The sequence below is a fragment of the Blennius ocellaris genome (genome assembly GCF_963422515.1).
Source record: "Blennius ocellaris genome assembly, chromosome: 10".
NCBI lineage: Eukaryota > Metazoa > Chordata > Actinopteri > Blenniiformes > Blenniidae > Blennius > Blennius ocellaris.
The window spans coordinates 15,278,494-15,302,218 of NC_137659.1; the positions used below are offsets into that span (position 1 = coordinate 15,278,494).

At 41.5% G+C, this 23,725-nt stretch overlaps 1 protein-coding gene across 14 annotated transcripts in view; it reads right to left on the bottom strand.

The window, feature by feature from the left end:
• Window positions 1-23,725, bottom strand: part of dlg1b (discs large MAGUK scaffold protein 1b) — a 92,839-nt gene that overhangs the window by 58,523 nt on the left and 10,591 nt on the right. For all 14 annotated transcript variants that reach the window (XM_080503549.1, XM_080503551.1, XM_080503550.1 and 11 more), the window contains one exon: window positions 17,646-17,809. In XM_080503549.1, the coding sequence (XP_080359675.1) occupies window positions 17,646-17,809 (164 nt within the window). The remainder of the gene's footprint in view (window positions 1-17,645; window positions 17,810-23,725) is intronic.

Below are 23,725 nucleotides of genomic sequence, written 5' to 3' on the forward strand. Positions count from 1 at the left end.
TACGCAGATACTGTGTGTAGGGGAACGAAACGAGATCAATCGGACAAATGACTGCTGTAATAAATGTTCTGATGTGGCGCTGAGACGACCCACAATCCAACATGACATCACCGCCAGAGAGCAAAGGTCACAGCATCCAGACAACGCACCAAATAAACAAACAAACAAAAAAGGCAATTTCATTACTCTCCTCCTCCTTGTCTGTTTTCACCACAATGCCCTGCCCACGCCTTCCCAGCATCCTCTCTGTTTCTCCTCCTCTTCTCTAACCTCTCCTTCTGTTCTCCTCACCTCCCTGCAGTCTGCTGGCATCTGTGCGTGTGCGTGTGCGTGTGCGTGTGCGTGTGCGTGTGTGTGTGTAGGGTCCCAACTGAGAATGTGTGCAATTTACAGAAAATCAAAGTCGGACCTGAACCCGCTACTGATTCATATTGACCACGAAAACTAAAGTGTCTTGCAGTTATTGTCATCAGACAACAGTTCCCCTTCCAGCAGCAGAGCTTGGAAAGACTGCGACTTTAAAACTGCGCGACGAGGAAGTTGGAGGGGTGCCTTCTAATAAAACGACAACGGCCGGTCAGTACATTCATATCAAAAATGAAAACAAGAAAGAGGGTGCAAAAAAAAAAAAGGGGGGGGGAATCTAATAAATTCACTGTATAACCAGGGAAACCAGTGACAACTTATTTTTTTGTTGATAAAAAAAAAATGTCAACTCGTCTAATAAAAGAAAACACTGTTTAACTGTGAAAATTTAATTTTTTGTCAAATTCTTTAGGTTGTGCTGCTCAATGTTAATAGTTTTTGTCAAACTAATTTGACAATGAGTTCACGGCACAAACCGCCTGCAGTAGCATTGAAAATCTGATATCAGTGGTTCAGGTTGTGATCAAAGGCTTCAAAGGGCTCTTAATACACACACTATGTTTGAGTGTGAGTTGTGGGTGAATCAGTCAGACATGTCATTAAGCCAAATATGATTGTTTGGAGAGCTTCAGGGTGGAGACAGCCCAGTCAGGACGTCCAACTTGTCCTGTAGATGCATTAATACCAGACCTTTGAACTACAGAGTTCAAAGTCCATTTGTTTAATCCTCTGATCAGATCCAAACCAATTCTTGTTCTTTTCAACCTGCTCAAATGTCGTTTCAGTCAGTTGCTCCGTGAGGTAAAGGTTTATTGTGGTGTAAAAAAAGCTATTTTTTACATTTAAGAAAGACAATTTTTAAAAAACAACTTGTTCTCTACATACAGCTTTAATGTGTTTAATGAAACAATCATTTAATAATTCTTCTTAAAACTAGAAAACAGTAAAGGCTTTGTCTTGTTTGACATTTTTCAGATTAAATATGGAGGTTTGGAAAGCTACAAAGGAACTCTGAGAAATACTAAATAGACCGAGTGTGAATTATCAATCTGAATTAATCAAAGGAGGTGTGGAAAAAAAAAAGCACTTTCCTGTGGACACAAAATAAAATTTTAATTCATCAATAGAGTCATTTCAATTTCACTTTTCTAAACATAATTGGACAAAATTAAACTTCTCAGATGACTAAAAGGATTTGTTCATACTAATCCATTTGTTGACGCGGGCAGCAGGCATGCATTAAGATAAATAAAAAAGAAAACAAACATTAAAAAAATAGTCTGCTATTAGGTTAAAATGCATCCTGTGACATTATGCTTCACATTTTAGATTACATTTTGAATAAAATCAAACAACTGGAACTCAAATTGTTCAGCTTGAGAGAGCGAAGCCTTTTTTTTTTTCTTTTTTAAATTTCATATACAGAAACAATGTTACAGTTAATCTTGTTGTTAACCTGATAGGTTTGAGAAAAAAAAATCACATTGGCATTTGGGTGCATGTTTGGTTTTGAGTGAACCAGCTGTCAAACTACAGCAAAAAAAAACAAAAAAAAAAAGCAAAACCATCCAGATCTCCTAACCAGGTGGCAGATGTGACTGTAGAGACACGTGACGGGGTTTACAGGCGTCCTGCTGCAGAGCTGCGGGGACATTCGCCGTCAAAACTTTCTGCTGCTATGATTTTCCAGTAGGAAATTAAAAAAAAAATGTAAACAAAAGTCATTTTCAATCATTATGTATCAATAAAAAATAAAAATAATAGATGTGCTGCTTCCGTTATTCTCCCTTTATATATGACAAGCAAACGTTGGAAAACCAAATAAAACTGAATAAAAATTTATGAAGTTCTATTTTAAAAATGACACTTAAAATCTTTGAGAAAGAAAATACTATTGCTCAGAATGTGCAGGTAAAAATATATAGGATTTACAAAACACGCAGGCAGGATAGGAAATCACACTGCAAGAGTAAGAGCATGAAAACAGATGCCTTTGTTTTGACAACATGTTTGCAGTGTTTTTGAAGCATTGCCGCTTTAAAACATGTATTTCAACTGTGAAAAGCAAACGTGACAGCGGCCATCGGCGGAGCCTTACGCTACCGCAGCCCATAATCGACAATTAATTAAGTCTGGTTTTCCCACAGGAATAAAAGACGATTTCATGTAGAATATACAAAACTGCTGCCATATATATGCTACCAGCGTTGCAGAGGGAGCAGCTGATCAGCATTCCTGCTACGTCGTGCACTTCTGGACAACTGGGGGGGAAAAAAATATAAATGTATGTGAGGAAGGTTTTTCAGTCTGAAACTAATGCATGAAGCTGTTTGTGATGTGAGGGACCGTTTCATCTGGCCATCCATAAACTCTCACCGACACACGAGTTCACATTTTGAAAGAACATTTTTTTTTCTATGATTGGTCTAAAAATGTGTGCAACTAAAGGCAAAACAAAAAAAAACACTTTGAAGCATAAAAGCAAATGTCACCACTGTGACAGTTTTGGAATAAAATGTTCCTTAATAAAGAAAAACGCAGAGCCCAAGGTTTTGCTCTCGTCAGCTGCTGCAGCACCTGCAGACGGAATAGTGTTACTTTTTTTTCCCCCCCATTAACAGTCGACGAGACTAAAAAAATGCAAAACCCTCACTTTCAAAATTTAGCTGAATTCATACTTCTTTTTTTTTTTTACAAATTTGGTATTTTGGAATTCCTCGCCTTTGGAAATTGTCAACTATCGCAAATATTTTGGCGTCTCTGCAACGCGTAAACCCCACAATACAGTCAATTCCCAAAGCCTCTACTTTAAGCTCGGCGATCTAAGCAAGCATATTTTGCAAAATCATTACCGTGATGACCTCTTGACACCGTTTAAGCTCTTTCCCCACAAGGTCTAACTAGCCTGACATTCTCATTTTCTAGATTAGAACATTCTGCCCGGCCGAGCTGGTTTTAGCAAAAACGCATCTCTTCATTTCCCACGGTGCAGTTTTAAAAAGTGTAATCGTCTCGAGCCACGACTCGTCCAGCGACAACCACTTCACCGTTTCCTGTCCATTGAGGCTGGATATCAACACGTCGAAATGGGAGTTAAACTCTCCAGACCATCACCGCTGCCGACAGTCCAAGGAAAACGCACACGCACGTGAGCGTGGACCGCCACTCCTGACAAAAAACAATCGTCACACGGCGGGGAGAAGCTGCGGCACCTGTTGAAACTCTCACGGCCAATCGGTGGGCTCCAAACTCAGGAGTCTCCGTGACGCACCGCCCACGCCGTCTTCTCTTTTCCCAAACTCGTCTTTGCAAACTTGAGCATAGGAAACGAGCGTCTTCGGCGGTGGACGAGTCCTGATCCGTTCTGTATTTAGACCGAGACGACTGCGTTTGGTCCTGCTGAGCGGCAGCGAGCGCTTAATAAGGAGCTGGAAATAGTCCCGACGCCGAGGCACTGCCCTACAAAAACACACCGGCTGCACCGGAGGCTGTAACACCTCGTCTGTGGGGGGTTAGAAAGGTGGGGGTGTGGGGTGGATTAGCACTGCAGGGAGAAGGTTGTTGGTTCAAATCCCCATGGATAAAGATGTAGACATGCAGGAAGGTCTTGGTGTTAACCAATCACAGAGGGTTATCGCCGTTCATTCAAGGTTCATTCAGATGAGGGAGACTAATATGTGATCGCTTAAATTGTATGACCAATATATATGCATGACACGTATTCACATGGAATACTATTTTTTAATGTTTTTTTGTGTAAAAAGGTAGGATAAAAGAAGTTGTGCAGTCTTCAACTGAATCCTCATGTTTTTTCTCTCTCCCCTTTTTAGGTTCAACTGCCTAGGATTCTGTCAAAAGCAAATGTTTAAAACAAAGTAGAATGCAACAAAGTAATGCCAATGAAAGTGATCAAAGAAAGTGGCCGTGTGTTTCTAGAATGATTATATTTCCTGTTATATTTCATTTATTAAAAAATTTTTAAATGTATAATTTTGCACCCTGAAAGAGGTTTTTTTTGGGTCGTTTTGTTTTTTAACCCACCAGTTCCAGCAAGGCTTTTTGTTATGCAACGATTAACAATTGATTAGTTCGGTGAGTTCAGAGGTCGTCAACTAAATTAAACGGTGGCAATAAGGATGACAACAATTGGGAACATGGAAGATCCGTTCCGACTCAAGAAAACAGAAGAAACGTTGGCAACTGGTGCCTGCAGCCCGTTTACCTTTTTTTTTCCAGCCCACGAGACAATTTCCAAAAAAAGGTGATGTAAGAAAGAAGGTCTGTTGACCAGAGGGCATTGTATTATAATTAGGGTTATCTTCCTTCAGATCAACACAAACCTAACAAGACAGCAGCCATGTAATACAACTGACTGTGTTTTACCGTTACCAAGGCAACCAGTAAGTAGGACCTCACTCCCGTGAGTCCTGTTGGTTCAGGTGGACTATCACAACAATAAGTCATGAAAAGACCCACTCTGCCCGATCCACAGTGCAAAACACTCCATTTAATCATCCATCAAAAAACTACCAGAGACTAAATGAATTGTAAAATAAGCTCAGCAGGAAGCAGCGCCATTGCCAAAGTCATCAGTGCAGCCAGTGTTTTCACTAACAATACATTGTTTACCGACACCGCCAAAGAAAATTAAATGTGCTGTGTTGACAGGAGGAAATTTTTTTTTTGGAAGGAAAAATTCAGAGAGGGATGTTCAGACCTGGGAGCAGCAGCACAAGGACACGTGGGTATTTCTTTTTCTTATGCAGTTACAATTAGGACTACATGTATTAAGTGAAGTCACGATGTGGATTAAACTAATGTGTTAAGTGTTTTAGAAGTATTTATATGTATCAGAGTATTTTGTTAAATTGGTGGTTTTCTTTGGGCCTCTGCCCTGCAGCTGTGAGAAAACTAAAGCCGAACATTTCTCATCGGTTCATCACACATTTTGCTGTGAATTTTTAACCTGCGGAGCCTCAACACACAGCGCACCGAAACAATTTTCACATTTTGGTCAGTCTTTTTTGTAATATGTATAGTGCACATACAGATATGCCAAAAAACAAGTTTGCAGATTATTGTGCAATATAACAATATCCATTTCAATTCGAAGAAATCTCATTTAAAAATCTGAATTGTCCAGGAAAATGACTGGCCCGACACCTTTTTTAAAAAATAAAACAAAAAACAAAACGATCACATCATGAGGAAAAACTGAATTATATTTTCAAGGCTCGACTACAAGAACTGTGACAAGACGACGCTGGCGTGATTCTCTTGGGTCAAACTTTGAGATTAAATTTCCAAATGTGCGAGCAATCGAACCCGAGATGTCAAAAAAATAAAACCCAACACAAAAATGGGAAATACTGAACAAAATCAACAGGAGATAAAGACAGATGGAGAGAGGTCGTCTTTCAATGAAGCGCTCTCGCCACTCTGCTGAGGTCACTCCAGCTGAGTAAGAAAAATAACAACAAGGTCAAGTCCATTTTCTGCCATCTGCGTGGCTGAGCTCTGGCTTTTTTTTTCTAGATATCGTACTTCTCGGGGACGCAAAGGGGCATTCAAGATCAACTGAACTCGACACAGGATCAAAATGTTTAAAAAAAATAATAATTACAACTGATATTCAAACAAAAGTTTCCTTCAAACCACAGTACAAAGCTTCTTACAGAGATCCCCAATGTTTCTGTCAATAAATTCTGAAATCATATTCAAACACAGACCTTCAACCATGTGAGAAAAGACTCAGTGCCTCAACTTAATTATCTTGTCTGCGAAATGTCAAACAATAGTGCAAAAAAAAAAAAAAATGATTATTTCATCCTTAAAGTGCTTTGAAAATACAGATGCAGCTTTAGAGTGCTGCGAGGACGATGCATTCTTTAGGCCAACGCGTCGCCCTTTTTAATTCTCGACGCAACGCTTCCATTCGCTCTGGGATCGCTGCTGAAAACAATAAACTGTGCGACAATCAAAATCTTATACTAGCATGCAATCAAACCGACTCAAATGTAATGTCGGGTGAACTGCTTGGACACATCTGGAAGCACAAGAGGGCCGGTGATGCAGGCGAACCAGTGTGTAACGCGCTACTTTTTAACAATAGCAAAAAGAGTGTGGGGTTTACCAACATATATTGGATCAGATAATATATTGAGCCTGTGTTCCAACACTCATCACGGCAAACAAACACATTGTAGTGAGATGAATTAGGTATAACAGCAAGAAATTGGCATCGTTTTTGCTTCTCTTCTGCCTGATTGATGTGCTTCATCAGTTAAAACTGCATTTAAAAACTTTGATCATGGCACACAAATAGGATAGTACTACCTAAGGGTGGAAAAAAAATAGGCAAAACAAGTGTGGTTTTGGGGGGGGGGGGCTATGTACTGGAGTGGCCTTAAAAACCAATTAAACCTACAAGAACCAAGTTAAACACTGTAAAATGTTACTACCCCAGAAACAATTATTTCTCAGAGTATTTAAATTTCCGTGTGGTTCTCCAAACACTGGTAAAGATCAGCCCTGCAGCTCCAGATTGTCCTGGAGTGTTAAAAGTGTTTTTAAATGACTGCAAAAGGTCACATCTCCAACTGGTGGAGCAAACCTGTGAGCTGAATCACTACATTAAAATACAATACGGCAAAGAGGGTTGGAGGTGTCAGAACACACAGAGCATACCTTCACATTATGAATTATTAAAGTGTTTAATAATCCCAGTAATATAAATGTCAGGGGGAATTGCTGCGCTGTAATGTTCTATGAACAAATCCATTGACGAAACCTTTTTTCCCCCAGTAAGCCGTTTGAAACAGCTCTTTTACCAGTTATTTGAAAATGAATGTTATCAGACTCCATCAGCAATCAATACACGGATGAGTGGGGAAAGTAAAGAGATCACGTTTCTGTGGGGGCGACATATAAAGGGAAAAAAAATAGATCAATTATGAGATGGGGAAAAAAAACTTACAATCACTGCTCACACAGGACAAAAAAAAAAAAACTTATATTGAATATCTCGAATAAAAGAGTTAATGTTTAGGCACAATCGTATTATTGCAAATAAATAAAGATGACGGACTGTATGCCCACTCTTTATTTGTAATATGTCAAACATGATTCATTTTGGTATCGCCTGTATTCATCTCGTCAGTTCTCCACCAGACTCCGTTCACAAATCGTCCCGTTTAACGGAGTGAAAGCGGTCGGCCTAATGAGTGGACCGCGTTGGAAAAAAGTCAATTTTCAAATAAAACACGCCTAGTATACAAATTCAAGCTACGCCGAATTAAAGCCGACCTTTTAACCAAGCGAATTAATCGCTTTAAGAGCGCCAGTGTTGGAAGGGAAGCGGCGTTTTCTTGCGTTACCTTGGTCGTGACGATACAAATGCAGTCCATCGTTCCGAGCGAGGAGTAAAGCCCGTGAACATCAGCATCTCATCTCAGCGCCGTCCCGTCCCGCTGCGAGCACTCCGGCCGGGCTCTCTTCGGGGGGGGGGGGGGGGGGGGGGGGGAAGCAAATAAATGCCCACTTTCACACACCCACACGCCGGCTTTCTACTCGCGGCAGAGCGCGTGCTCACCGGAGAGCCACATCATCATCGCCGCCCCAGCTCTTCTTTCATCCCGAGCGGCGGAGCTCAACGTGAGCGGGACTCGCCGGACTCCGCTCCCACGGACTGGTGGTGCGTTTAACAGCCGTAGGAAAAGTCACCTCTCGCAACACTTGTCACGATGACGACAAAAGAACACGGACTGTGATGCGTTCTTCTCGGCCGCTTCTTTAGGACGAAATAGCCGCGCAGACACACAACTTAAAACTTCACAGCCACACTGTTTTCGACCTGGTTCAGGTGATTTTATTCATGAAGCCAGTTTTTCCCCACAGCACGCGAACGCAACAATGAAATACCTGGACCCCAGTGAGAAAAGGGCATCCCCTTGGTCCACGGATGTTCCCGTTTCTGAAGCTCTGTCACACTTTGGTTTGCTGAATTGGTTGGATCAGCGCTTCAAGCTAACAAGAGTGGAGGAACGCTCCAAACAACTCACATCGTTGAACACAAGTTCCTTTTGCAGTCGAGTAAGAAAAGAAAAAAACGAAACAACTTCTTTGAGTTAAATCAGAAGCCTCGGGTCACATTACAATGTCGGAAACCCCCAAAATGTGTCCCATGCTACTCACATTTGACTTTCACAACAATGAGAAAAGGCTTCAATTAAATGGCAACCGAAACATTCTTTTTTTCTTTTTGAAATATTGCACCACTGTGGAATCATACTAAAAGGATCTCTTAATCACCTTTAATAGAAAATGGCTTTGGCCTCAGCGAAAACAACTTCTTAGCTTTCGTTATCGACATTTTAATGAGTGACGCAGTCAAATCATTCTAATATCACGTTCAATGTTTTGCCTTTAAAAGGGTGTGAGGAAATAAAAGAGAAACATCTCCAATAACACACAATTCATCTGCGAATCCCAACAAACAAAAACAAACAACATATTCAGTTTTAAACCAGAAACGGAACATTTTAGTAAAGGACACTGATAAACGTATCCACATCATAAAAATCAGATAAACCAGTGAAATGATAGGAAAACGTTGAAGCTCTGATCACTGAATGATTCCACCACATAAAACCATCCATTGTCAAGTCTCAACTCCTACGCCACACACTCCTCTCACCTTCTTTACACTGAAAGTATCCTTCGCTTTGATTCTACGCTCAAGTCCTACTGCACCTTTAAAGACACATTAACTGCTGGTGATTACATGTATGAGTCAACACCAAATGGCTGAGGAGGAGGAGGAGGACGACGAAGAGTGCGTGAGTCGCGGCGGCAGCAGGAAACGAGGCAGAGTGGGTGGGTGGGAATCACAAGTATGAATATTTCACAGCTCCATGGGTCCGTCATGTGGCCACGTCGCCTCCCCCTCCCCTCCCCCTCCTCCTCCTCACGCGTGTCATCATTATCATTACGGCACGTTTCACATCATCTTATACAACTGAACACACCGCGGGAAGTGACGTCAGCGGCGTTTTACACAAGCAACAAATCGTAGGACAATATACTTTGTTTTTAATTGAAGTTGTTTTAAATCAAAGATGTTTTTAATCCACCTTTTTTATTATTATTTCTTGGCATCGACCCTTTTTTTATAGTTTTGAATGTCGGTTTGTATTGGCATCTCATATCTTTTGATTAGTTGTAACCGGCACATATAAGAGGTCGTCGGATTCTGGTTCAGTTGGAACTTTAGACTTACAAGTATGTTTGCTTTATTTAAAAAAAAATTTTTGGCATCAGGTAATTCGTTCCAAGTTTCTATTGAGTAGCACAGGCTTTCTTACATAGTTCCAACAGAAACAAAATTACTTTGTGCAACGTCAAATCTCAATAAATGACTTTGTGAAAATGAATACGATGGCATTTGTTGCATAGATTGGAATAAATCTTGAGTTAACTGAAAGATTTTAGATGTGACCGTTGCTATTTTGCTTTAGGGTAAAAAAATAAATATATATATATTACAAAGATATTCAAAGGGGTTTTTCTAACAAGGTATAACCTAAGCGGTAGTGTCGAGTTAATTACTTTTCTTTTACCGTTTTGACCCTTAACATTATTATGTTCTAGTCCCTGATAGGAAGAAAACCACCGATTCAGGTCAGAATTGTGGCCGTCCCACAATGTGCCGCAATCCTCCAAAAATATAAGGGCCCTCGAGGCTCATTGGTGACTAAACTGAAACTCGGTTCCAATGTGAGTGAGTGTGATGGTCTGTGTGTTGCCCTGTGAGGAGCTGATGCCTTGTCGAGGGGGTAACCCTGCCTCCACCCGCCGCCATCAGGGATCAACTCCAACACCCTGCAACCAAAGTTCAAATAAAAGCTTGTTCTTGCTTACCGGGTCATTGGATGTGAGGCTTTCTTTTTTTTGTTAATTTCTTGCAGAACTGGGTTCATCACTTGTTCAATCTGGTCTGGGACTTGACTTGAGACACATTTATATGAGGAATGCTACCAAAGTAGTTTGATTTTAGAGACTTGACTTGGGATTCCAGCTTGATAGAAGTTAACTGTTAAGTTAAGTCAACCTGCCACAGTTGTTGTTGTTGGGGGGGATTGAGACAGTCTCAGTGTCTTCTGCGTCTTCCACACCGACTCCACGATGTACAGATAAGTTGTCCTGATGTACACTGAATATCATACAAATACACCTCTTCACAATCAAAGGGAGGAACCTAAAGAGTGTGGAACCTTTGAATAGCGTGTGATTTGCTTTAGTTCTAATGTTGTGTAACGGTTAAACATCCCCTGACCTGCCGTGATCGACACACTGAAATGTCTGGTGCAGTCACGCTCCGTTACCAACAGTGAATCCACGAGAAAGCCCAATTCCCTGAAAAGACTTTAGTCCAGCATCATGACAGCCACATATTACCACTGGAGCTCGTTTCAGAGGCTCTGTAACGAGCCGCCAAGCCACTGCTAGAGCAGTGACGGGATCTGAATTGAGATAAATTATCCCAAATATCACTCTAATCTACTGGGCTGGTCTGCTAAACAGCTACCGCTGGAGGATGGGATTTGTTTAAGAGCAAAAAGAAGGTTGCATGGTACACGGTGGTCAGCTCGGCTCACTTCAGCTGACACCATTCAAGTATGGAGATATGGGAGGATGATCAATATGTTCCAGGGCAGCACAACATGGAAATATATATATATATATATTTATATATATACACAGGAACCAAAAGTGTCCGACTGCAACCTGAACATATACCAGAAATGAAATCCACGTCAACCACCACCAGGAAGGTCCAGATCACAGTACATCTCCAGTCGCTCAGAGAGAAGCCAGAAACTCAAAAAAAAAAAAAAAATTCCGCAAGTTAAGAGTCTCAGAAATTCTGTAGATTCATAATGAAGTTATGTGGAGTTGGTTTAAATCTACAGGTAACTTTCCAGGTGTTTTTGATCGTAATAATAGGATCATTTAAATAATTCCTCAACGTTTTCCTGTTCTTTTATATTTGTCCAAACACTATAATCATTTATTTTGAGAAGATGAATTATCGATCGTATACAAAACTGACTTTAAAAGCTTGGGCCAGATGTCGTTTTAAAAACCTGATAAGATCGATATCACCCAAAGCTGCTTTAGATGATACAATTTAAAGTGAAGGTTCACATTTGATATATTACATTCAGATAAAGCTGCAGATGAAAATGTGTGAATTACCACCTCTCTGAATAATGTTAATGTTCCCCAGTTTCTACATAAATCCTGAAAAAACTTTAAAAAATAACTGGTTCAGGAGGACTGAGGCATTTGAAGACAATGAAGTACATTTATCAACCTGCACCGTCTTAACTTTAAAATTTACGCTTTACTGTCAAATATCTACCAAATTAACATCTTGTATCATTTGTCATTTCCAAGGTTGAAATGTTCCTTCAGACAAGCAAAAGATCTCATTGGTTAAATTAATATTTATTAAATTGTTACGGCTCGTTCTTCAAGATTTGGACAAAAACCAAGACGAGCATGTAGTTTGTCATCACATTTATGGTTGGAACGTATATTAATTGTGCAAACCGCTGAAGTGCGTGTGCTCACAGCTCTGAGGATAGGAGGTGTACTGTTCAGGACCCACAGCATGAACCACAACGGATGAAGCACGATGAGCCATGACCGCCCCCCCCTCAACATGTCGCTGCGTTTCTACTCGTTTGGCTGATTCTTTTAGTCTCGTAACTAAAACATGTAGATTGTAAAACCAGAGAGGAGGCCCCGCGGAGCTTTTGCTTCAAAATTGGAAAAGAAAAAAGACAAAAAAACCTTAAAACGCTTGAGGTTCAGCAACAATTTGGTCACAGCTGCTTGCAAAAGTGGAAAAAAATTAACTCAGTTACAACTCCTTCACTTGGTGATAAAATGAGATTTACACCAACAACTGAAGGAAAACAGTTTGAGTTATATGAAGCTGTTTGTTTTCTATTTGCCTTCATGAACAGTCAATCGCTTGGTGAAAATTCAACAATTCAAAATCATTAAAACGGGGCGTTTTGCCATTTTTGATTCTCAATAAATAAAATACAAATAATTTAAAAAAAAGGAGACGCTTTCACTAAACCCTAAATGCAACTCATTGTGTTATTTGTTGTACTTTGTATTTGAATATTTTCACAGTTGGCTTGAAGTCGGGACCGATTCTGTTTTGGGGTGGGGTATTTTTTTTTTTTCATTTTGCAAACTCACAAGATGAAAATTCTCTACATAAAGAAAGAATTCCCCCCAATCCAAAATCAATCATATTGATATAAATGCAGGGTCGCCAGCTCAGACTTCCTCTCTGGTTTCACTCCGCTCGCATTCAAACTCCAGACTTCACAGCGACACCTTGAGGTTGTATGGACCATCCTGCACCGCCCCCCCACACAGACCCTGGATCCAAACCCCCAGCCCGCTCCAATGGTCCAGAAGCACACGAGGACTGGATGGGACATGCGGCGAAGGTGGACAACACCGACACCCCCCCCCCCCCCTCCTCCCACCAACAGCAGTCTTCCAGTACTTACTTGTCCGTCACGGGCCGGCGGGCGTTTGGCCTGTGCCAACGTGTGGAGGATTTCGTTAAGGAGGGGGGAGTCCTGACAGGAGGGGGGAGGGGGACGACGACGATTGTTTACAGTCAGAGAAAGAGGAAAAAAAAAAGAGAGAGAGAAAGCATTCAATGCAAACAGCAGAGCAGGTTCAGACTGGATCGGCTGGTTCCGGTGCCAGACGGAGGAGTTCGTCACAGTCGGCAAACAATTCGGCGGCTCAGACACACGGTGACAAAACACTTTTCATCTGTTCACGATTCTATTTGTTGTGCTTTGTATTCGAATATTTTCACAGTTGGCTTGAAGTTGGGAACGATACTGTTTTGGGGTGGGGTATATATATATTTTTTTTTTTTTTCATTTTTCAAAGCGGTTTTAAGAGCAATGCTAGAAGTCCTGAAAAAAAAAAAAAAAGGATGTGTTTTCTCTCACCCTGCCAGGAAAACTGGTCATTTCAGACTCGGGGACAGACACTTTTCTTCACTCAGCCACTGTCACCATGAGATCAAAGAGTATGCTCATCACAAAGGATTCTTTTTTTTCCCTTTCAAATAATGAAACAATCTCAAGCTGCTAGAGAGAAGAAAATAAAATATTTGAATAAAAACTAATCATGAGGTGTGCCAGTAAATGAATGTTCTGTTGATTTCACGTGGATCGACTGAAAGCCAGGCAGATCGTGTGAGATCATCTTGAAATCTGCTGCCTTCCAGTGAGAGGCGTTCAATGCGAGGCCGCGTCGCAGTTTTGCAACCACAGTCTGACGTTTTCTGTCAGAGGTTTCACGACTGATGTCTCACTGTGTGTGTTGGTGTGTGTGTGTGTGTGTGTGTGTGTGTGTGTGTGTGTGTGTGTGTGTGTGTGTGTGTGTGTGTGTGTGTGTGTGTGTGTGTGTGTGTGTGTGTGTGTGTGTGTGTGTGTGTGTGTGTGTGTGTGTGTGTGTGTGTGTGTGTGTGTGTGTGTGTGTGTGTGTGTGTGTGTGTGTCTGCTGCTACCAGACTGGGCTGCAAGCAACCAACTGAAAAGCGGCGGAAAATGATGGTGAACAGACCCCAGTGCTGCTGTCGGGCTTTCTGAGAGGCTTCACTATATCTCGTATGTGGAAAAGGGATATGACAACAGGATGGATGCAACTCAATTGCTGAAGCGGCACAGAGAAAACACAACTTCATGACCCAAAGTGATAGTTTCAACAATGAGGCGCTTTCTTTGTTCTACATACACCAGCTATTGAGTGGGGCCGACACAACCAACGGAGACAGACAATTGAAGGTAGCTTGAATGTTTGCGTCATGCATGAGTGGGAGCATCACAACAACAACAAAAAGAAAATGCAGCACCAACTAGTGGCCTGGCATCAAAACTACAGCGCTTCTGGCAGTTTTCAAAATCTTGATTGAAAACAGGGCCTGAATCTCTTCATACGGTTCAAGTTTTGAAAGGTTTCTGCATTATGCCCCACCAACAACTTGATGAGGGCCTTTCAGCAGCTGGTGAATGACCTAGACGTGTTAAAAAAAAAAAAAAAGAAAGAAAGAAAAGAAATAAGGAGCTCGTGACCAGATGGATTGAGAGGCCAAAACAAAAACACACACACACACGAACACACACACACTTTCTCATTCTGCCCAAAATGTGACCCATTCCATGTTTTTCAGAAGAAACCCGGAATGTCTTTATTCTAATTTAGCGTCAACAACTGCAAACGAGAGAAAAGCACGGCCGTCACTGAAACGGGAAGAAAAGCAAGGTCGTCGTCACACTTCACGGACGGCGAATATTCGTTTCAAACAAAGATCCCAGAAGCTTTTCTGTTGAATTGTAAACCAGTCTGGTTAATGTTCAACGCGAGTGCCACTGATTTGTATCTGTAGCAGCGCTGTCGTATGATTTTTTGTCATCTTTGTTGAATCTAGTTTGGTTTCAGGCGTCAGGATGTTTCATACGCTTACTTAAAAAGAAAAACCAAAACTGCTCTTTCCACCGTTCCAGTTGTTTTTGTGCACATCCAGCTGCAGCTGCAGCTCCTGTCCGACGTATAAGCCACTGTAATCGGAATACTTTTGAACCAAGTGGTTCACTTTGTGCCCTCTTCGTCCAGACGACAGCTGTGTGCTGCAGTTTCCCTCCACAAACTTCAGTTTAAAAAAGGAAAAAAAAAAGAAACTAAATGATACGTGGATGGAAAACAACATTTTCTGGATTATATTCCAATTTCTGGATAATCCCATAAAGCTATGAAAACACGGGATTACAGAGGAAAGAAAGAAGGCTGCTGAACACGGACGGCAGATCGCTTTGTTTTAAGTTCCATCGTGTCAGGCCGGGACACCGACCGCTTATCTTTTCTGTTCACTAAACTGCACTGTGTTTTCCTCTCATGTAATCGCTGCTTTTTACTGAATTTTATTCAGAGTTAGTTATTTGGCAGCAAGATAAAACCGACAACACACTGCATTCAAGCTGCTTTTGTTTTTTGGGGTTTTTTTAAGTGTCAGATTTAGATCTGCAGCTCGTTCAATTCTCACGTTGAGCAAGTTCACAAATAAAACTTTTAAAAAAGACCCTTTGAGTTGAATCAAATCAAACATTTGAGCTTTTAATATGAAATGACTCAATCAATCGGGGCTTTTTTTTTCACTCTGCGTGACCAAAACACACGTGACGAGACTTTAAATCTGTCCTTCAGTTTGAGTAAGAGGCCAAAACAGTTTGTACTTTTAAGATCGGGTTTAAAAATGTCCTATTTGATTAAACCTATAGATTATCCCGGCTCAGGTCATGCTGGACCTTTTCTTTTTTTTTTTTTTTTTTTTTAGCAAAATGGCAAAAGGCTTGACTGCTGGGATCTATTTATAATAAACGCAAGACTTTAGTCTGTCCCCTCTTCCTTTGAGTAAGAGCACAGCAGGACCCTGGACCACGGAGTCCGTGGCTGCAAATGCGTCACCAACATGCCGGAGAAACGGGGAAAAAAATGCACCTGAGTGGGAAAAGCACAGGAGACTGCAGAACAAACAGGAAGCGACAGAAAGACGAGAAGAGCGACGACACAGCGGGTCAGGCTTTAGATCTCCACCTCGCCATCATCGTCATCATGACGAGCCTTTCCAGCCTCACCTGCAGTCTGCGTGCTTAGAAATGAGGACAGCGACTTAATAATCTTTCTTAAACAGACTTCACTGACAGCAGGGATGCTGGAGAGTTTGTTTTTCTTTTTAACTGACAGCACATCAAAGCGAGTTCGTGTTCTTTCAGCTTTGATCTCAACACAAGTAACTTCATGAATCCTCAGGCCGGGGAAACATGGTTAAAATTAGTGATGCTCCAGAAAGCCAGGCAGTGATCTGAAGCAAATTCTCATAACTAGCAATTTGATAGATTTTGTGGTTTAAAAAAAAAAATAAATAAATAAATGCATAAACACAAATAAATGAACTGATCTTCCCTCTTTATGCCGTCATCTGCTTCCAGTAAAGCTTTATCATGTGAAAGAATGCTAAATGTTTGCAGACTGTCACCAACATTAAAAGAAAAAAAAAAAAAAAAAAAAAGTCCACTTTCACACCAGAAACTCAAGTTTTAAGGAAACTTAAGAAAATGTCAGACAACAACTCGGCCCTGTTGGGATGAGTGTATTTGAAGCCATGAAACGTAAAACTCGAGGAAAAACAAAACAAAACACATGGCCCTGCTGTTGTGACAGGATGAGATTATGAAAAGCATTTCTTCACCCCATGGTGGCACTATGTGACGCTTCCAAGAGGCAACACAGTAAACGGACCGCTGCTCCCAAGGTGCATCTGTGACGCAGCCTTTGAACCAGGCTTATCACACTCAGATTTGTTTTGTTTGAGGTTCAAGTCAAATTTGACGTCAACTGGACCGGGCCATTCCAGTCAGAAACATCCCTGAATATCAACCAGAGTACTTCCTGAAAATGGCGACTTTTGATGACCCCCTTTTGGAAAATTCAATCATGAACACCGATAGAATTGTGATTTGAAATCCTGCCTGCCACTGTGTATTTAATATGGTATCTGTACTAATACTTGAGCTTTTAACTGATATACACACGATTAATGTGTTAAAAAGGGATACAGAATAGAGCCAGCAGGGGGGAAAAAACCCCAAAAAAGAAAACACATTGTCCTATTGTTTAAAGTATCTCTTTTCATGTGTTCATCAGAGAGTTCATATGTGCCAGGATTACTCGCTCCACTGTGAAGTACCCTGCCGTACGAGGAACTTATCTTTTCACCTGTCATTAGAGGTGCAGCCGCTGCAAACGACAACTTTCCTAATTTGATGAGAAAAGCTGGGGGGGAAAAAGCAGATGACGGCATTTGTTCTGTCTGCGGAGACGTGACAAACGTCGGCGCTCGGTCCAACCCGGCTCCGGCATCACAGGAGCTTCAAAGCTCCAACTTCTGTCATCTTCCTGGAACGTTTGGAAAGGTGTGATCTATTTTTACTATTTCTATTTTTAAATCAGAGGGCCGTTCTGTTTCCGCACACGAGAAATGGCATTAAGAGGGAGTCGGCCACCTGGAAAGCGTGACAATAATGTGGAAGAGGGACTGGGTGTGTGGCGAGGCCTGTCCCTCGTCAGACTCAGCCGGGGGGGGGGGCATCAGGCCTCCGCTCTGCTCTTACCTCGATGCTGGTGCTAAGGCTGGGCAGAGTGTCCGAGGTCACCGTTGTGCTTTGAAGGCTGGAGAAGTCCCACAGGTGGACGGGCGCCATGGGGTCCGCCCCTTTGGAAGACTCCACCCATCTCTGACTGTCCAATAAGGTCACTTCGTAGAATTCCTGGATATCTGAGGAGACAAATTGAGATTGGGCCATCACCGTTTCTGTCGCAGTCCAACTTCGCAGCGAGGGAAATGAAACATCTGGATGTGTGAACCAAGTAAGGCTTTCAACGCCATCAAACCCTCCCTACCCGTCCTGAAAGACATCAGCACATCCCCATTTCATTCAACTTTAGTATTAGACAAGTCAGTTTTTTTTTGGTCAAACACAACTGAGCAACCGTCGAACAATTTCACACAAGAATTGGTCATTACGGTCAAAGAGTACCAGATTTTAGACATTTCCGATCGTCTGATCTTAAAGACTCACAGTAACTTTTAAGCGACGTTAAACGGGATAGACGTTTTACGGAGATGCAAACAATAACCTACACCGTGAGGAATTAGAAACTTCAAGAAGTGATTCGTTCTCAATCAAACAAACACAAAATGTTTTACAACAATTGACTTCAATATGGACTGGTATGCATTTCCTGTGTATACTCTGGTTTCCTCCTTAAGTTTCAGAGATGTTCTAACCTGGTTGTTCAGACTTCATAACGTCTCTTCACTGTAACATCCCAACACTTGCCCCTATTTTCTGCTTCCATCACACACAGAAGTACTAAATGTTAACTTACTTAAGGTTTGAAATTCCTCCGAATTCCCTCAATAATCAAAACCAAAAAGTAGTTAAATAAAATAAGCAAATTAAGGTTTGAATCCAACAAAGCGCAGCATGAAGCACAGACGCTGGGAAGACATCAAACCTTAATCTCAAACTGTAAAAGCAACTTAAATGGATCCTGTTTTGCTGCGACACAATTTAAAAGATGGGATTAAAGGCGAGTCCCAGCAGAAAGAAGCGGGTCCTGGAGCAGCGGCAGGTCGGTGAAGGTCAGCTTCAGCTGTTCTAACACTCATCGGGTTACGCGGTGTCGAGTCGACACCAGAACGACATCGACAACAGACTCGACCCTCGTGTGCCATTAAATACACACAAGTCGTGACATCGGAAGGCGGCTTCCTCCACAACAGGTGGCGCTAATGAGCAAGAGAAAACGTACCTCGATAAAAAGGGGCTTGGTCGCATACCAACATTAACCAACACTGATCATCTCCTGAGAGTAAAGCTGACATAAATGTGCTTTTATTTCAAGGCTCAAAAGAAAAAGAAAAAGAAAAAGTTTGATTGTGCAAAGATTATCTTGTATTTAAGCTGTAATTCATTTTGATCTGATAAGCACATTATTAACAAGCTGCATTGTACATTAACTGAGAATCACAATCCTGTTGGTGGATTGATACGGTCCTTTTAGATACGCGTGTAAACAAAGTCACGTCTCGAAGCAGCCATGTGTATATCTTTTAACCTGAATCACACACAGGAAATAGTCACTTTTTTTCTTTTATTGAGCAAAGTAATGAAATCCAGACGCTGTGCCGTGTTGAGTTCTGTGAACCGATTGCGATAAATCACACATGACTGATCGATTGTGTGATTGGTATTACGAGTGCGTCCCTGCAGCCCCTCTGTGGACGCGAAGCAAGATATTGTAAGAGGCCTCCGGTGCCCACATGCACAACACGCAATTTTATTTTGGGACACAATTCTGAGGAGAGCTTACACAGGGAGCGAGAGCGGAGCAAAAATAACCGGAGCTTTCTTTGGCTCGGCGGGGCCAGCTGACCGCCGCCCAGCAGGCCGGCACAGATGTTCCCCCATAAAAACCCGACAGATCACCACTTCAACAGCTCCTCCTCACATGCGACCGCTGGCCTTTAAGTCTCGGGTCCCGAATCGGGATCACGCCGCCTCTTTGACTGTATCATGACCTCATGCAACTGGCACCAAAAAAAACCAAGCACCTTGTAAACCAAATGACTGCATGATGATTATCTGTTCAAGTTACTACTGGACTAATAATCCATACAATGTGCGTGCCTTTGATTGAAGCTTTAGTTCCAGTGTACCAAGACCAACAGTTCAAAACAATGGGTTTCTTATGAAATGAGTTGTCATCGAGATTTTGGAAAACTGGGATTTTAAATGAGCACTTTTATTCTGTGCCCTCTCTGTTTAACAATCTATTCCATTCAAGTTCATGACTGGGGGGGAAAAAACAGTAAATAAAGTTATTACTTGATTCGTAACCCATCATAAAACTAATAGATTAATTTTAACGCCAATGAAGGGTTGCGTTTCACTCTGTCTGACGTGTCATAATTAATTTGTGCTTTGAGGAAATGGAAAATTAACTTGGTTTGTTTTAACATCCGATTGTGACCTATAGTCAAAATTAGGTGAATGCAGCCAGAGTTCCATCGTCTATTAATGTAAAGTAAATTTCATTCGCAAACCAAAAACTTTTCCCATCATATAGACCCGACTCGGCAAACTGAGACCACTCGGTGTGACGGCTTCAAGCTTTACGACGCATCATCTTTACGTTTGCGTCATTCTAGTGACGAACACGGTAAAAATGCTGGAAGTCAGTTTCATGTCTGATCATTTATACGGCAATTTTCTTCAGATTGTGCACGCGGCCCCGTGAAATACTGAATAATCCGACAACAAAAAACTGCAGGTCGGTCTTTGAGGCACACGGATGGAAGACAACGCTTCCACCTGACATACATCAGACTTTCAGATTAAAGGGAGAGAAAAAACTTTTCAGTTAAAAAAAACCTCAAGACAAAATCTGAAATAAATTTGTCAGAAAGTGCAAACGAGGCCCAGAAGCCACTCTGCAGCAAGGCTTCTGTCAGCTCGGCTTTTCACAGTAAAAACCTTTTCAGCTGATGTATTAAATGCTGAATGAGTTTCACTACGTTTTTTTTTGTCCCATTCACCCACTCTCACAGCAGCTGGAGCTGCAGCCAGGAAAGGAAAACATGTGGACACGGAGTCAAAGAGGGATTCAACCTCCAAACAGCATCGGTTCCTGTGTTTCCACCGAACACAACGGATGAACATTTCATACACGTGCGACTTCCCAACGAAACAACCAGCGGGGGGGGGGGGGGGGGGGGGGGGGGGGAATAAGCATATAAACAAAGGTGTGTGGTTTCTCACTGATGTCAGAAAACGATTACATAAAACACTTTGCCGACTGGAAATAGCTCCGAATATCAACGCAGTGCAGTCTGATGTAAGACCTAAAAATACAAAGTTCCCTCTTTGAGTCTATTCTTTCAGAACAAGTAATAACTGAGCTGCACAGAGGAGCCATACAGTCGCAGCATTTTTCGTGGTAAACGCTCAATTTGGGTTTCCGAACTACGACAGTAGGAAAAATAAGTTTGACACCACGGAGAAGTGGGCCAATTGTTCACTTTATCCCCAATCAGACTTTTCAAATTAAGTCACAAATCAATGTCCAAACCAATAAACACACTTTTTTATCATTGTATTGTTGAAGTATTCTGTTCATTTCAATTCCACTGTATTGTTCTATTGTTTATTTTAGCATCAAATCTTTAATATAACTCACTTTGATTGTATTAGTTTCACTACTATTAATAATATATGACTTTTTTTTTATTTTAATGAGAATCACTTAAGCTAAGGGTATTTGAGTTTGTCCTTTCTTGAAAAGAAAATCAGGTGGTCGATACTCAGCGCCATCTTGTACCGAGACAAATAGAGTATCATCTTAAATTTGGTGTTATTACAATAAGAAGTGCCCTCTGGCATTTCTTATCATCATTTTAAGGCACAACATGACAGTGTTTAGCAGTCCAGGTGACAAAAGGCCAGTGACAACAATATGAGGGTGTTGAATGTTTCAGCTGTCGCCCAGTGCAAAGAAACACCTCAAGTGTCAACATGTGAAAAAAGACCAAATCTCTGTTGTTCATATAAAAAAAAAATCATCATCACATTAAAAACAAACATTTGCAGGATTTATTTCTATTACTTGGGAGTTTTACATCACTTTTACCTTGTATTATCATTTGATCATGTCATCCATATGTCTCTAATCTCAAAAGGTCTTTTAAATAACCAATTACTTTTTTAGTTTTTAATCTGACCTAGTTTGTAATCCCATTTCAATCTGGTCTCAAATTTTGATTTTTCAATTGACTTTTCTTTTTTTTTCTGGACTTGTTATATCACATCATTCTTCCATTAAACACTTTGAATTGTATTAACCAAGCTTGATTGAATGACGATTTACTGAACAGACTGCACATAATTCACGTGTTGATCACATTTCTACACCACGGCGATCCCAGTCCACTACAATGGAAGACTGAGTACAACCTGGAAAGATCACCAGTCCATCACACAAACTCTCAATAACAATTGCACGTTAATCACATTAAGCAGCGATCAACAACGAGACGCGTCGTTGTGCGTCTCCGTTCAAAAACTGGTCTGGATTATTTTTCTAATGTGGAAGGAGACTGGAAAACTCACACAGGCACACGTGCAGGAAATGCTGAACGGCTCAATAGAATAATTCATCAGTGACAATCAGCTGCACTGATTTCAAAGCGTTTTGAAGTGTAAAATGTGTCTCCCTCCACTGATTACTTGGAATATTGGAAGCAGCTTCCACCTGCAGTGTGATAGTGGTGGTTTGGTTTGAGTGTTGTCAGGGGACGACCTTAAACACAGCACAGTATTGATGTCCAATTAAAAAAAAAAAAAGACCTCTGAGGAATTGTGGGAGAGCTGGAGATCGTTTTACAGTGAAACCAGCGAGCCTCTTCCCCAAGTGAGAGCTTTGCCACAGAGGCCGACACGCAGGCTGGAAGTTTAAGGGCCTGGTAAAGCTTGGTACAGTCTGGTAAAGTCTCAAAGTCTGGTAGAGTCTGGTAGAGTCTGGTAGAGTCTGGTAGAGTCTGGTAGAGTCTGGTAGAGTCTGGTAGAGTCTGGTAGAGTCTGGTACAGTCTGATAATGTCTCGTACAGTCTGGTACAGTCTCGTAAAGTCTGGTACTGTCTGGTAAGGTCTGGTAAGGTCTTGTACAGTCTGGTAAAGTCTGGTACAGTCTGGTACAGTCTGGTACAGTCTGGTAAAATCTGCGTCAGCCTCTTACCCTCAACTATCACAACTTATAAACTCACCGCCACTAAAATCCCTCCGTCGCACCAAAATGACTGGCAAGACGCAATGGATCAATGTGCAGCAGGAGCGTGCGCCTGTGTAAATCTGTCCTCCAGTCAACCATGTGAGGCTGCCACGCTCTCTCCTGACCTTCCCTGCTTTATGGAGCCGAGCGGAAACGCCGACCAACTGAAATGTTCTCCATCGGCCATGTTGAGCTGAGCCAGCTGAGTTTCAACATGAACTTCAGATGAAATGTTTAATTAGCCACAATGGGGGCAGCACACTACTGATAAACACCAGTCCACTTTCAACACGATCACACAACATGGTGTGTAAATAATATCGTTGCCTTTGCTTTATCATTCCCAACTCTGAATTACAAAACACAAGTACCTTCAACAACTTCGACACATTTGATGGATTGGTATGGAGCTCTAAAGGCAGAAAACTTTACCTATTGCCCCTTTAAACACATTTTTCACATCAGGAATGATTCTTTTTAACAGAAAGAAAGTCCAAAGAGTAGAAAGAAAATAAAAAAGCCAGTCACAAATAATTCAAATATCAATTAAACAGAGACAAGAGACTATTCAGACGACTGACAGGCGTCGTCTCCATATGAACCCACTCAGTGTGTCGACTTCACCCACTGCCACTGCAGTCTAATAAAAGACCACACCTATTTGGATTGCTGTTGCCACCAGGGCAGCAACTCTCTGTGGAGAAAAAAAAACACACAGTACAACCTTGCCACGCCCAGCGTGTGCAGAGCGAGCAACACAAATCAAACACTCATTGCTGCTTCAAGTTACACATACAAGTTAAAAAAAAAACGAACAACTGAAACACACACTGTGGTTTGGAGCCAAATAAAAAAAAGGAGA